This window comes from Boleophthalmus pectinirostris, unplaced genomic scaffold, assembly GCF_026225935.1.
Source record: "Boleophthalmus pectinirostris isolate CB_2022bp ecotype Guang Dong unplaced genomic scaffold, ASM2622593v1 HiC_scaffold_22, whole genome shotgun sequence".
NCBI classification, from domain to species: domain Eukaryota; kingdom Metazoa; phylum Chordata; class Actinopteri; order Gobiiformes; family Gobiidae; genus Boleophthalmus; species Boleophthalmus pectinirostris.
This window is the reverse complement of record NW_026571190.1, coordinates 7829713-7845344: the sequence shown is the minus strand read 5'-3', so window position 1 is coordinate 7845344 and position 15632 is coordinate 7829713. Positions and strand designations below refer to the sequence as shown.

Below are 15632 nucleotides of genomic sequence, written 5' to 3'. Positions count from 1 at the left end.
AGTATAAAGGAATCAAGTCCAAGTCTTTCAGTATCCATCTCTCTTACCAAGCTGAAATTTTTAGATGCTATTATATTGACGAAAGATGCAAACAAACCCACAATCCGTGAGTCCCCAATAAAAATGACCTTCTTTCCACCGAGGCAGGTGCTGGCCTCCCTGTGAGGGGCAGAGGAGACAAGATGAGACCAACAGACACTTTATTGATCCCCAAAAGGGGAAGTCCATGTAGCTTGGTTCACACAACTCATCACACAGTTAAAAGATTAATAAAAGGCAATAAATAATCATTAAAAGCTTGTGCAAGACATGCAAAGTCCATGTGCATAAAGTCCCAGTTCTGACAAGTTACAGAGCCGGATGGCTGTGGGGACAAAGGACTTTATAAACCTTTCAGTCCTACAACAGAGTGAGAGGAGTCGCCTGCCTCTGCTGTTCCTCTGTGCAGCCAGGACACTGTGGAGGGGGTGGGAGCAGGTGTCCATTATGACCAGTCTGTTTGGGATGCACACCTCCACCACTGTACTGAGTGAGTCCAGTGCTCTCCCAGTCACAGAGCTGGCCTTCATCAGATTCTACAACCTCCTGCTGTTCTTGTTGGCCGGGCTGCTGCCCCAAACTGTCCTGTGAAAAAGGCACTGGCCACAACAGTGTGACAGAACATCAAGAGCAGCATCTTCAAATGCCCTCAACCTCCAGACGAAGAAGAGCGGCTCTAACCTCTTGATGAACATAGACCGTATAAAGAAGTGGTCTAAGACGTATTCAGGTCGTATTCAGGATGAGACAGTTGTCCCCACACCACCAGCTGAAGTTGTACAGTAGATCAAATCAAACTTTATTTATAAAGCGCTTTACAGTCATTAGAACCATACACCCCACAGCCAACCATCACAAACACAGTGTTGCCTAGATCAACAGCAGAACATTCTCTTCTGTCACTGGACTCAAGTTTCAGGGTGAAGATGTTTTGCTGTTCTAGAAGTCACTTGGAGAAGTTTTCACTCTGAAACTCTAGTCCAGTGACAGAAGAGAGAGAGACAGCCACCAGGACACCAGCACAGGGCCCAGAGGAGAGATGAGGCCCAGACTCCAAATACGAGACAGGACAGAGCACCAGGAGCTGTGGTGAGCTGCAGCTGTGTCACTGAGTGCATCAGGTACATGCTTAAAAACACTCACCATCTGCTGTAATTATGCATCATGCAGCCATCAGGCTGCCACACACTGTTCTCCAGGAAGCGTCCAGTGGACAACAGCCACTGACAGGAGTCAGAGTCTGAGGGACACAGTGAGGACAGGACTCAGACTGTAGGCCTGTAGAAGAGCTCTGCTGAAGGAGGGACACATGTACACACTTACCACTGTAATAACGGGACGCTGAGTGACAGGCCAGGAGGAGGATTATTAATGCTAAAGACAGGACTTTAGCATTGTCAGTGGTGAAGGACCTTCTAATGCTGCGTGCCAGGCTCAACATCTTGGCTCCTCTGTGACACCAGACCAGAAGACGGTGTGAGCCCCATGATGCTGAAGCCCTTTCCTCTCCATCAGAGCTCGGGGGTCCTTCTCCCACACAAACCTCTACTTTAGCCTGGGCACAAGAGACAGTCTGTCAGTCTGTGGTCTGAGTCTGTGGTCTGAGTCTGTGGTCTGAGTCTGTGGTCTGAGTCTGTGGTCTGAGTCTGTGGTCTGAGTCTGTGGTCTGAGTATACATGCACATCAGTGTCCCTGTTATGATTGGGTTTTTTGAGTATCCCGGTTTCGTCATGTTGCATGTATCTGCAGTATTCCGGTTTCAGTATCCCGAATAAGGCAGTATCCTGGTTATGAGTAACCAGGATAGTGTATCTTGTATATTCCGATACTAACTGAGATACTGTGGCATGTATACGCAGTATCCCAATTACTGCAACATAAAGTTGAATGTGCATGCGTCTAAAACACTTTTCAGTCTTTTCATCACAAGATGACCAACATAAATAAAGTGACCAACATAAATAAAGTGACCAAACATGAGTGAAATGACTGTTAAATAAAGAGCTGCGCTAAACCTGCACAAGTACAATCTGCACTCCTATGACCTGTACATGTATGAGCTCTGAAAAATTAAACATAAACCATCTCCAATGTGATACACACAGAACAGACTCAACATCATCAGCACATCCTCTGTCACAGAGAGAACACTCATTTTCCACTGAGTCATGTCTTTTAGCTGACCACATCAGTGCACAAGCAAAGAGCTGTTTTGTTTTTGGTTTTTTCAGCTATAGTTTATACAAATGAGCATGTGGTTTTAAGTTTCATTCTGTAAAACGTAAAGAAATGTGTGCAAAGCTGAATTATATTATCAAACAGGCTGATGTGGCTCTATAGTGGTTGTGGTTTATATGTTGTAAAGTTGAGTTCATTTATGCAGAAGATTTTAATTAAGAATCTGCTGCAGTGTGTAACTTGTACAATGTTTGTTCAGTGTTGGGTTTAATGTAGTGGACCATAGCTCCTTACTGTTGGTTAGGAACCTCCCGAGCTTCCTATGCTGAAGGAGTTCATGGATGTTTGTATATTGCCTGGTTTATTAAATGTATAATTTTTGCTCTTGTGTATTTGTAAGATTATGTCAAGAAACCAGGATAGTACATTTGATCATGTACACAGGGATACGAGTATCCTGGTTTCTCAGCGTGCATGTAAACAACATGTCCTGAATACTGACATAACCAGGATATGGATAATAAACGGGATACTGATGTGCATGTACACACACTAATATTCTTACTAAAACTTTGGACAAGATACTTGCCAGTGCAATAGGCCTATAATTTTCCACACTGCTCATTCTACCAGCCTTAACCTTTATGACTGGGACAAGAGTGACAGAAAGGAGTGAGGGAGGGAGTACCCCGTGTGTCAGACAGCTAGAGAAGCACATGGCCAGGAGATTACAAAGTGTTATGGTGGTATGTTTTAGGCGCTCAGCATAAATCCCATCAGATCCACAGGTCTTATTAGAAGGTAACCTTTTGTCGTGAACCCCCCCTCGGCCACAGGAGAGCTCACTCGGGTGGGGTAAAAAGATGAAGGTTTTGGTGTAGGCCCCACTAAAAGGGCTCCTGAAATTCAGATGAAGATGTTCATGATGCTTTATTTTGATGCGGGTGCGAACTTCCTGCTCCTTCGACAAAGCGAGGTGGCAGTTATTTCAGACCTGGCTGGGGGAGGAGCGTTGGGGGCTAGAATGGTGAAGACTGTGGTTTCTGAAAAGTGTTGCCTGTACTTGGAAAAATGTGTTCTATGTGTGACGTACTGATCACTTTGCATATACCTGGGTGGAGCCCTGTGACCCTAGATAAATATTGAAAATTCTGCATAATGATGAGATCCTGATTTTGGTTGGCATTGGCCCTCCGGCTGTAACTCGGCTTAGGAGTTCAGAATCTACAATTCGGACTAGGCTGTGCTTTATAGCTTTCCTGGTCACAGGGTAATTTCTCCAAAAGGGTACTTGCATAGTGATTTGTCCTAATTATTTTCGTATGAGCTTTCTGGTAAAATAGCAACTACGGAGTGAGTTGGTCATAAGTGCTCTGTCGTGAGCACTCCGGGCCTAAAAACCCTGAGTGATCACGAGTATAAAGAGTGACAACCAGCCACAGGAGTAGTGCATAAAATAATAAAAAGCAGAAAAATAAGACAAAGACAAATCACTTGTTGGGATCTTTTGTTGAGTCTCTCCCTCTAATTAATATACATATACTATTACTACGTGCAAGTCCAGTCATCCTAGGTGAGTTGCTTACAAAAACGCAATGTTTGGGGATATTTTCTAATGCAATGTTTTTGATGCAAAGCTAAATTTGGTTAAATTCTTGAGGCACTGCTAAGGATAAATGAATAGTTGCAATGTTTTTGGTGTAAAACTAAATCTGGTTAAATTCTTTGAGGCACTGTCAAAAATTAGTTTTGGGCAAATGTTGTACAGAGTGAGTACAGAGTATGTCATAAGGTGGTTTCTAAAAGCTAAGTGAAATTGTAAGTGTTCCCTAGGTGGTACTTTAAGAGTTGTTAAAGTTACTTGTATGGTGTTTCTTAAAGTTAAATTATATTTTTGAGTGTAGTCAGATATTTTAATGATATTTTTGAGTGTAGTAAATGATATTTTTGAGTGTGCATTGTGGTTTTAAACTTATGTGATATTGTGAGTGTTGTCAGAGTTATCTGCAGTGTGTTTTTAAAGTTGAGTGATTTTCTGAGGGTTATTAGAGTGATTAGAAAAAGGTAGTGAGGCTCAGGCTGCGTAATTTAGCCCTGGTCTTCTCAACACCTTTGTATTGCATTTAGTAGTTATGGTTTATATGTTGTAATGTTGAGTTTATTTTATTAAGAATCAGATGCGGTGTAGAACTTGTACTATAGTATTTGGAAACATTCGGTTTGATATTGTATTGTAAAATGCATGTTATTGCATTAAAATGCATATGTTTGTCATATAATCAATTTGTTGTTATCATCTGTGTACCTTGTAAACATTTTAAATTTATATATTTAATATTTAGCCAGCTGCCGGACCCAGGACCAAATATCAAGAAAGTGCTTGTCTCAGTGTTCAAAGATTGCACTCAAAAATGCAGAAAAGTTTTTTTGGGATGGACAAAGTGGAGAAAGAAAGGATCGACCCAGGAGGATTAAAATGTTAAACTGTTAATGTATTGTATTGTATTAAGCTTAAATCAAGGTATTTTTTTATGAATTTTTTTGAAGGCAATGTTAAATATTAGAGCCTGTTGATTTATTGCACTGAAAGAAAAAAAACATTTCAAAGTAAACACATTTTAACTTGTATCTTCATCTGTATTCATATTAATGAACTCTGTGGAATGACACGTTTGTGTTGGGTAACTGGAATTTTGAGCAACACCCTAATGTGTAAAGAGCATTTAACACTTAACGCAACACATAATACTAATTCTTGTGTCACTATTGACACAACTGTTGTGTCTATATACTTACACATCAACTGTGTCACAATTAACACAAGTTGTTTTGTCCCAAATAGAACTCACTGCTGTGCTGAAATTCAACACAGGTTGTGGTGTTTTTAACACATTCATTAGAGTGTAGTACACCTCATGTATACAGCCATACATTCATTTTATGTTCATAATGCCCCGTGACAAACCTGTCCCAAGCAGGTCATTTAACATGATTATATTTAACACACTTACAGAAGAATTCACCACTCTGATATAAAGTCCATATTATATTATCATGAAAAATATCAAATATCCCTCTTGTGGTTCAAGTTAACAGAGTTTGCATCAGTACATCTGATTGAGTCATAAGGTAAATTTATATTACTTAACAGTTTGTCACTTTTAATAAAATAGGACATGAGGTCTTCCTTTGTTTGGGCAGACCAGTCCAGCTTCCCTTGATTCTTGGGGCTGTTATTCATAAACAGCATAAGTAAGTGCTCAACATTCATAGTAAAGGAGACTGTTATGTGACCACACTGTATGATATTTCCATAGACCCAAGGGAGGCATGTGCATCAGATGTACTAATACAGTGTTCTAGTCACAAAGTAGCTGTATTTGCATTTACAATCTAAGACTTCTCATTGTGCTACTTAAATTAAACAGAATATTCACTTTACTGATGAATTAAGACAGATTATTTGGCACTATTGTGTCCTTAGTGTCTTAACACTATTTTAACCATTCTTAAAAACAAATTTTACAGGTAGATTTACTCACCGGCAGCATCTCTGTGTTTTCTCTTTCATTCCTGGGTTTGGTCTGAGTGACTGTGCACCTGGACCTAATGACAAGAGTGCAGCACACACTAGAGGCTTACCTGTAGTTCTGGCTCCATCTACTGGCCAGACTAGGAATAAACCATTAAGGAGGAAGGAGAGGTGAATAAGATTTGGAGTGGAGATGAAGCAGAGGGGCTGAGCTTTTTGACTTGAAACTGTGAGTCTGTGGTCTGAGTGTGTGAGTCTGAGTCTGGCCTATGTCAGGACTGTGTCTCTCAGTTCACCAGTGGTAATTACCAGTTCAAGCATTGATCCAGCATTTTTTTTCTTATCTTTTTCAGAGGTGGGAAATGTCCATATTACCATCTGTCAGAAACACACCATTAATTACTTGGTTGTTTTTTTTATTAGTCAAGGACCATGTACAAATGCATTAATCGTTCAAAGGGAATGATGAACTCTATAGATTTACCTTTAACAGTCTGTCTATATCTATATACTCAACTATTTACTACCAAGACATCTACAGAGCTTGTTCAAAATGAGAGAGAGAACGCATAATTTAAGAGGGTGTGGAAGTTTCAAATTGCCCAATGTCCCGTAAAAGTTTCTGTGTGTGTATATGTTGTGTAAAACTCTGAAACAGTCTGGATACACATCTCAAGCAATGCCAAAATATCCATAAATTCAAGCTGTTATGTAAACATATGGTCTGGTCACAGTATAGAGAGAGTGGGTCTTAATATTAGAACAATACTTGCTTCTGTAGTGCTGTTTTATGCTGGTTGTTTCCCTACCATTTCTGGCCTGTGCTGTCCGTTACATTACTTGGATCTGCTGTCTGTTTTCATTGTTGTATCCTTTTGTGTTATTATAATATGATGATAGTTGTTACCAAGCTAGAACAGTGACTCTTTGTCCTCACGTGTAATTGGTTCATATGGTCTCAGGTAAAATGTCTGAAGACACGCAAAAGAAAAGCTCAAGCTGTCAAATTAGAAGAGTGGAGTTAAATAAGTTTTCTTCTTCCCACTCCTTTTTAGGCAAAATTTGTATTGTTATTTGTTAAAATTTCATATTTTATTCCATTGTTAAACAATGCAAATTGCTAATTTGCCCAAAATAAATACATATTGGTTTTTTTTTAAATAAAATAAATGTGTTAACCTTGTTTAGCTCGACCACAGACTGGACTGGTTGGAGAATACAGACCTGCTCTACAGAAAGAGACAGAGCAGGCTGTACTTTCTCAGAAGGCTGAAGTCCTTTAACATCTGCCACAAGCTCCTGCCGTGGATGTGTAAGCTGCAGAGGAAGGCAGGATCTGTGGTGGGAGCAGAGCTTGACTCACTCACATCTGTGGCTGAGAAGAGGGTCCTAAACAAGCTCCTCCCCCAGGATATCCCCAGGTTTGACTACTCCAAATTTAAGACTTTTTAAAGACCTTTTTAAGACTACTTAAATGAAAATTTAAGCAACTACTGTAGCATAGGCATAATAGATGTAGTTTGCCCATGAATGAGTTTCCGTAGGTTCTGTGTCTAGTTAAGATGAAGGACAAATCTGTGATGGTTATTACTCCAAATTTACTTTTGTGAGCTTAAAGTCATGTTAGAATGTTGTTTCCTCATCAAAAACATACCTGGAGTTGTGTTTTGTTTCATTCTCACATTCAGGAAGAGCCAAAACTGTCACACACGATGACACCAGATGACTTTTCAGTCAGTTCCTTTGATTTTGAGTCAAACATTCAGGAGGTGCAGCTGTTTAAAGGTGTTGTTGTGGGGTACAACCTGTAGACCAAATCAAATGCCAGGGTCAGTGGTGGACACAGAAGTCCAAAGTCACCTGACCGCTTTTTTTTTTGAACACCTAACCCAATAGAAAGGCTTTCAGTGGTCACATGACAATAAGAATTGGCACATCTCCTCTGTGGGAGGGAAACGCTCAGCCCATATTTCCCTGTGCACAGATGGACTGGAGTGTGTTAGATCACGGCTAGATGGACTGGACAAAGAAATCCAAGGATCAAGTGCAATAATGGCATTTAATACATACATAAAATCCAGTACAATGGTATGAAAAGATCAAAAATTGTCATGTATAAAAATGAAGATATCTGTTTGCAACTGATTAATATTTATGACTGAAATTAAATGTATTGATTTGAAATGTTTTAAATATTACAAACTTAACTCTTGTGAGCTTTAAGTCATGTTAGAATGTTGTTACCTCATAACAAAAACAGACCTGGAGTTGTGTTTTGTTTCATTCACACATGTTTGAGTCACAATTTATTATCAGTCCGTGTACATCTCCAAAGCTCAAAATGCTCTGTTCCACCTTGTGATGTCATATAGTGGTAGTTTATCTTTTTACCTTTTATCTTTACCCAGGACTGAAAGTGATTCTAATGAAGGTGTGTGGAGTTAAAAAACACAGTGGGTCACTTCCTGTAGGATGACATCACAAGGTGGAACAGATTGTTTTGAGTTTGAGAAAAGAACGCAGCATAAATATGCAGGTTTGTGTGTTAAACGTGTGAATGAAACAAAACACAACTCCAGGTCTGATTGTGATGAGGAAACATTATTACATAGATCAGAAAATAGAGTAATATGGGTCTTTTAAAGTAACCATCAGTGTTAAAACATTGTCTGGAAAAGGGGGCAGATAACATCTTTGTGCACATTTTTATCCATTCCTTTTTCTTTGTATTTAAAAACAACAGCACAAAGAAAACATTAATTTCAAAGAGAAAAGCTGCACTGGGCCAGATTTAGCTACAAGCTACTTTCTATCTGCAGTCCCTGTGCAGGTACTGAACATATGGTTTAATTTTTATACTTTATCAATGAAATAAAACTGAAGAAGCCCCCAGCCTATTTCAGAACAGTTGGGCCAGGAGTTTGGTGATGAGGGAGATCTCATGAGCCACACACACAAAGATGAAGCTACTGACCAGGATGTTGAGGGACGGGTTTCTCGGGATGAGCACTAAGATGCCCTTGGTGTCTGCTGCCAGAAAGATGTGGTACTGACAGATGAACAGCTGGGCACACAGCACATTTTGGGGTTAGTTTTATTCTTCTAGGAACAGATTTGACACCCTGGATCTTACCTCCAAAGAGATTTTCCCAAACCAGGCAAAAAAGGAGCTGTAGACAGAGCGAGCAAAGCCAGGAATGTTCCTGATGAGGATGAAGGCCAGAATCTGAGAAGGCACAGGAGCATCACAGAGAGGTTAGTACTAACTTTACCCTATTGACTTTATTCAAATGAATGTGTGCAATATGACAACTACAGTGACCTCAGAGGACAAATAAAGATGAAATCAGTAATATCATCTCTACTCTGTTTGGAGGCTAACATCACCTACCGGAAGCACAGAGATGTAGGGGTGAATCTCGTTGCACTGCTCTTTGGTTTGGCAGTTGCTGGCCCAGACTGAGTATGTCTAAAGTAAAGAGGACACAAGATGTTAGGAAGCCTTCACTTTGCTCTGAGCAACACTAGTGTGTCAGGTCTTCATCCAGCATGAACTACAGCAAGAGTCCAACACTTACAATGAAACAGAGTCCAGACAGGAGCAGCAGGGGCAGGGAGACTTTAGCTGAGAACAGAGCTTCTCCTCTGGTCTCCGACAGCACCTGTTTCTTCTGAAGGAGCAGATAGAGGAAAGCAAACACCATCCCATGTACCACGGCCTGCAAACACATGGACATTCACATCCACATCCAGTGGAACAGAGCAGTTGTGGAGCTACAGCACCAATGCACTTACAAACCGATCCAGTCTCCAGCGGAACCACCACTCCTGGATGTTGCCATTGAGTTCAAACAACTTCGAAAGTGGCCACGATGTGAAAGTGATCTCAAACACGCCCTGCACATTTGAACAAACATGTGTCATTCAACAGCTTTCCAACAGTGTTGAGGACATGTGCCTCTGGAGGGACTGTGCTGTTACCTGTGAATAGGCAAAGAGGCAAATGAGCAGCACGAGGCCCACTAACTTGAGCAGGATTCCCAAGTACCACAGGGCACTGACTGTCAGAGAGAAGAACACATGTGAGGGAGAACCACGGGCACATTTGCAACATTAAAGTTGTACCCACTGCTGACTTTCTTCTGCACAATCTGAGGCCACATGGCCAGAACAATGTAGATGATCATAAACCAGAACGTCACCAGAGGAACGAAGTAATAGAACTGGTACGGCCTGTCCATCACCGCACACAACACCAGCACCAGGAAGTTGAGGCGGAATAGCACCTGCAGCACAAGCACAGTCATGCTGGTGCTGTAGGAGCACAAAGCATGGAGGATGTAGAGCTGCACTCACCTGGCACACTCTGTACAGGCCAAAGTCCCCTTTGAGCCAGAAGAAGGAGAAGTGTCCATAACCTGTTTGGAAGAGATAGGCTGCCACCAGCACACGCACATGCATGTAAACTGGAATGAACTGAGACACACAAGAAGAATCAGCTTTTGCTTTGAGACTACACAGAGAATACAGAAGGAAACAGGACTTACAGCACTGGCTCCTGAAATATGATAGATGAGAATGACCAACTGCATCCAGCCCTTCCACTCATCTGTCTGCTCCCTGTTCAGCACACGGCTCTGGGACACAGCACACAGTGTCAAATTGTGTCAGAGGAACCAGGGTGGTGTGCACAAAGTTCAGAGAAAAGCAGCTCCATGTGTAGAAGGACACAGGCCTGTGCTCACCTCTTTGGTGCTCTCACTGCAGAACAATCCCAGCACAAAGACAATGATCAAAGGGACGAAGAAGGCAGAGTGACTGTAGGATTTCTGTTCCTTCATAAACACATCTGCTCTGTCACACAGGTAGAAGTAGACCATGATGAGTCCCATTCTGCACAGGGTCCCACACACTGCCTCGGCCCCCAGGGGCCCAGGAGCTGTATCCGGCTTCTTCTCCTCTAAACTCTCCAGGTCAGGGACCATGGGTCGCCCATGGGGCAATTTCCTCAGAAAGTTCAACAGCAGAAAAACTAGAGTCGTGACTACAAACACACACAGCAACATCTTCTGCAGAAAAGTGAGCGGGGGCGTGTTCTGGCAGCAGGAACCATCAATGGGCCGGATCACTTTATTACACAGACTGTTCATCAACACCATGGCCCCCTGTGAACACACATGCAGGTTAGAAACACTCTGAAGCTGCGTTCAGACCGAACACAGACCGAATGAAAATATAGTTTTATGCTTTTGCAGGTACATTACATTTTTTATTTCATCCATATACATACACAAACCCAGTCATTTAGAAAATTATTTGGGTAAAATGAATAGCTTACTTATTTTAAAATGTACATCAGTCACATTATTCTATTATGTTCAAATCGGGGTCAGGATGTTTTTCCTCTCCACAGCAGCATTTTCTCATACATTTAAACATTAAGACTAACTCTGGTGTGTGAAATATCAACTGTCCAGTCCAGCTTCCCATCTGTGTGTAATAAACTTCACTCTGGAACATGTTTACTTTGTGCATGGAAGTCATGTGGACAAAGGGCACAGTAGCCTTCGCTTGCCTTATGTTTAGATCATGGCAAAACCAGATAAACTGCTGCAGATAATTTACACATAATAAGTATGTGGCCTTTAAAATAGCCCTGAGACAAAACAAGGGACTATGAGGATTAGTCAGTCAGTGGCTCTTAGTTTTGATACTCTAGCCTGTCTTAATTCTGTTCTCATAACACCTCGTTACAAATGCACATAGCTAATTTGCATATCAGTATATCTGTTACAGGCTAACATCCCTTCCTCCTTGAAAACCGCCGCCATTATTCCTATTCCCAAACAGCCAACCTCGACTGATCAACAACTACAGACCATTGGCATTTACGCCTGCAGTGATGAAGTGCTTTGAAAAACTGGTTCTGCATCATGTTTGAGCCAACCTCTCACCCTCCGACTCCCGTCAGTTTGCATACAGAGCTAATCAGTCGACAGAGGATGCCATTGCCATAACAATCCACACTTCCACTCAGTCATCTAGACCAGCAGCAAAGCTGTGAGGATGGTCTTCATAGACTTTAGTTCAGTCTTTAATACAATCATGCCAGCAATACTGACAAGAAAAATGCTCCAACTGGGCTTTCTCCTTCCATCTCTACCTGGATTTAGAATTTTCTTTCAAACAGGTCCCAGTTCATCAAGACTGGCCCCCACACTTCCAACATCATCATGCTGCACACTGGGGCACCTCAGGGGTGTGTGTTCAGTCCAATCCTTTACACACTGTATACACACAACTGTACCTCCACCCATCCCACCAACACATTCATAGAATTCGCAGACACAGTGGTCACTGGACTCATCATCAATGAGGGTGAATGAGCTTATAGAGATGATATTTAAAGGCTGTCAGAACGGTGTTCAGCCAACCGTCTGGTCTTAAATTACACCAAGACCAAAGAGATCATTTTGGATTTCCGAAAGTAGTGTGCCTCAAATCTGGTTCCACTCTACATTAATGGCGTATGTTTGGAATGAGTGAAAGATTTCAAATACCTTATTGACCATTAGAGTGAGGACCTCTCCTGGTCACCTTTGTGGCGGTGCGGGGAGTGGGGGCGGCCGGGGGAGAGAGGCTGTGGGGCGTCTGTCATCTCGTTATTATTTGGTAAGATTTTTGTATTTTTTGTATTATTTGGATATGATAGACAAGCCTAAATGTTTTAAATGTAATGCATAGGCTTCCATATAATAACAAATATACAAACTATAGTGCAGAGTCTAGTCTCAGGTCTGATCTGATTCTGGTCTGGTTCCTGTTTTGTCCAGTTCATTAAGTTTACTAAGTTACACATTCCAAGACCAGACCAGTCAAGATTTTCAACAATGAGAATGAATGGTTAGAAAAGTTAATAAAATTAAAGTTTTGGACATTTGATTTTTCACACTAAGTCCCCCCACCCCCAAAATGAAACTGTAAACAACATGTCAGGGTTTTGAACCCCCATCGCCCGCATCAGAGACGATTGACTAAACACAGTGAGCTACACTACCTCACCTGGGTCTTTTGACCACATGTTTAAATGTACCAAATGTAGCAGCAAACGTGCCTCGTGAACAGAGCGTCTAGAAGCCGTGTGGGGCTCTCGAGGGGAGGGGTGTGTAAAACGCACCTTTGCAAATATTACTACCGGTATATTATCCACTGGACCACAGACTCACTGTATAAAACAGACACATTATTTGTAAGACAGCAGATGCTAGACAGCAGAGTTGTAAAAATATTATGAAACTCTTTCTGAAGGGGTTTGGGTGGGCCTGTGGTATTTGGGTGGGCCTAGGTCTGTGGGGGGGTGTTGCTAGCGCGCATTTTGGGTCAGTTGAAATCATAGACAGTATAAAAGAAATGGACTAAGTGAGTGTGATGGTAAATGGTTACATTTTTCTATAGCACTTTTCCACCTTCAAGGCACTCAAAGCGCTTTACAACAAGGAACCACTCACCCATTCACACACACATTCATACACCAATGTACGCAGACACGGGGGGCGAGGTGGGTTAAGTGTCTTGCCCAAGGACACAACAACAGTATTCATCTGTGGGAGCTGGAATCACACCAGCCAACCTGTGGGTCAGTGGATCTGACCGCTCAACCTGATGTTTATGTGGAGAGCTGGAATCGAACCGCCAACCTTCAGATCAGTGGGCGAATGCTCTACCAACTGAGCTTCTGCCACTCACATGATGTCACCCATAGCATTAAGCTCAAATGAGGCTCGGGATGCTCACGGTTACAGGAGCAAATGTGGAGCCAGGCTCTGTGTTATGAATAGGATTTTTTTGATGGACAAAATAGAGGAAAAAAAAATCAGAATCATGTAGAGCGGGTTAATACGAACATTTTAAAGTCCAAAATGACGAGGCTCAATGCAGCAGGTACAGAGAGAGGAGCAACAAGATGTAAGTCAATTGGAGCCAGAGTCAGGAGGAGCCAGAAGAGCCTCCTGGAGAACTTCCTATTTGGCACACAGCAGCTAGAGCGTTAGTTATGTTCACTCATATATATGGTCTATGGTTGAAATGGAAGACTGGGGGACCGGTCAACCACTGAAAGCAGTTGTCATCTAGATGGAACTCCAGGGAAAAGTGATAAAACATAGACATGCCACCGCAGATCACCTCCACTTTTATATAATAATACACTACACTAAAGCCTCTCTCCTGCCATCGTTCACAAAGAGACGGGGAAAACACACCATCCAAAAAACTCTCATAGATGGACATGGACACCCTACAGGTGTCTGCCTCAAACTCTAAAATGTACAATGCTATTTCGAAGCAGCGGTCTGAATGCAGCACAAGCCTCTCATTCTCCGGGGCTGTAGATGAAACTTATTGACTTCTGTTGTCTGTAGAAACTCAACATAAGTCCACAGCATCAGTGTGACTGTGCAGCAGCAGCACAGGCCTGATCATGCCCTGAGCTCAGACTTCTCACTGGACTCTTTCTTCCTCAGAGTAAAGCTGCAGGGAGCAGCAGAAACTACCATCACAAAGACTATAATGTGTTGCATTTATGTAATCAATGAAATGCTACAGAGAATATATGTCCATTCATTCATAAGGTCTATGGTACGATCTGCAGACTTATAATGAACCATCTTCAATGCAATAGAAGCACAGAACAGACTCACCATCAGCCGCACTCTCTGTCACAGAAAGAATAATCATCAGAATATGTGTGTTCTATCTGTTTTAAGGCTGTGAAATTCCTCACCACACACTTTTAACTGTCCTGTGTGAGCAAAGTATACTCTTTTTGCATCGTTCTTAATACGTATAGCTGCTGTCGTCCTTAATGTTATTTCCTCCTTCTTTATGTAACAAACCGAAGATTAATTAATTTTGTAATGGAGCCCTACAGTGCAGAGTCCTGCATGGGTCAGTTTTTGGAGACCCGCACTGGCGCAGTACAACATCGCACCTGCCCGTCAACCCAAGATTATAGCAAACTTTTGCACTGCATACGCCATGGACTGAATCAGACTCACTCAGGAGGACTAAACCAGGCCTTCTTAGGCCTACTTTAGTTCTGGTGTAGTCCTGGTTTAGTTTTGGTTTAGTCCTGATTCAGTCCTGACCCGCCCGTGTGTAATTACTACCCACCCGTAAAATTCCAGAATGTTAAATCCCATCCATTTGAGCAACTACTTGCCTGAACCTTCCTTCAGCATGTCCAGAATCTATATTATCTTAAGAGAGCAACAAGCTGAAAAATCTAATTTTTCAATTATCCAGATGAGATAAATCATCTGTCCACAAATGCACAAAGCCCTCCCCTGTGAAGGATTAAATAGTTTGTACTGATGAGAAAACAGGTTGAAGCTCCACACAAACCTCAATGCTGCTCTGGTCCACCCAACTAACTGTCCATCTGATGCATGCCAAAATGAATTCCCATGAGTGTGTGAACTCACCAGGTTTGTAATAATATAAGCTGACCTTGAATGTGCCAGTAGACCTCTCCATGCTCAGCCAGGCCCTCCAGAGACGCAGACATAGACATCAGGTTTTCTTTGTACTGGTGTAGCCCTTTTGCACTTGCATGGAAGTCTCTGATGACCCACTGGTTAAAGACGACACAGGATTTACAAGAGTCATCGTAGGATTCTTTCTAAGCAGTGGGTTGTCAAACTTACTGAAGCAGCTCCAATGATCAGGGCATCAGGTTTTACTGTGGCCTGCAACAACAAGGACCACAGGAAGAAGTGAGGGTAGCCAGCATTTACGGATAAAAATTACATAAGCATTGTGCGGTAAGTGGCAAAGTCATCTGATTATAGTGTAAGACATGATAGGCTATCTAATGTGTTGATCT

At 42.0% G+C, this 15632-nt stretch overlaps 2 protein-coding genes across 2 annotated transcripts in view; both read right to left on the bottom strand.

The window, feature by feature from the left end:
• The window catches only part of LOC129410360 (N-acetylneuraminate 9-O-acetyltransferase-like), a 46112-nt gene extending 40325 nt beyond the window's left edge, over positions 1-5787 (bottom strand). Inside the window, exons 1-4 of the mRNA XM_055158383.1 lie at positions 5760-5787; positions 1363-1594; positions 1183-1279; positions 48-159 (exon numbers count right to left, since the gene is read on the bottom strand). Coding sequence (XP_055014358.1) covers positions 48-159; positions 1183-1279; positions 1363-1594; positions 5760-5768 — 450 coding nt within the window. The 5' untranslated portion in view covers positions 5769-5787. The remainder of the gene's footprint in view (positions 1-47; positions 160-1182; positions 1280-1362; positions 1595-5759) is intronic.
• Positions 5788-7503: 1716 nt separating this feature from the next.
• LOC129410306 (N-acetylneuraminate 9-O-acetyltransferase-like) lies at positions 7504-15319 on the bottom strand. Its single transcript, XM_055158020.1, has 12 exons — positions 15257-15319; positions 10495-10914; positions 10297-10386; positions 10106-10225; positions 9879-10035; positions 9731-9810; positions 9545-9646; positions 9328-9468; positions 9141-9218; positions 8883-8975; positions 8724-8813; positions 7504-7554 (listed from the first exon to the last, which is right to left on the bottom strand). Exons 1-12 carry the CDS (start codon positions 15281-15283, stop codon positions 7504-7506), a joined length of 1449 nt encoding a protein of 482 aa, XP_055013995.1. The 5' UTR covers positions 15284-15319.
• Positions 15320-15632: the final 313 nt, after the last annotated feature.

Coding starts and splice junctions, on each gene's coding strand:
- LOC129410306 (XM_055158020.1), bottom strand. CDS start 15,283: ATGGAGAGGTCTACTGGCACATTCAAG. Junction 10,226..10,296: donor ATATTTCAGGAGCCAGTGCT/GTAAGTCCTGTT, acceptor TGTGTGTCTCAG/TTCATTCCAGTTTACATGCA. Junction 10,036..10,105: donor GCCTGTACAGAGTGTGCCAG/GTGAGTGCAGCT, acceptor CTTGTGCTGCAG/GTGCTATTCCGCCTCAACTT.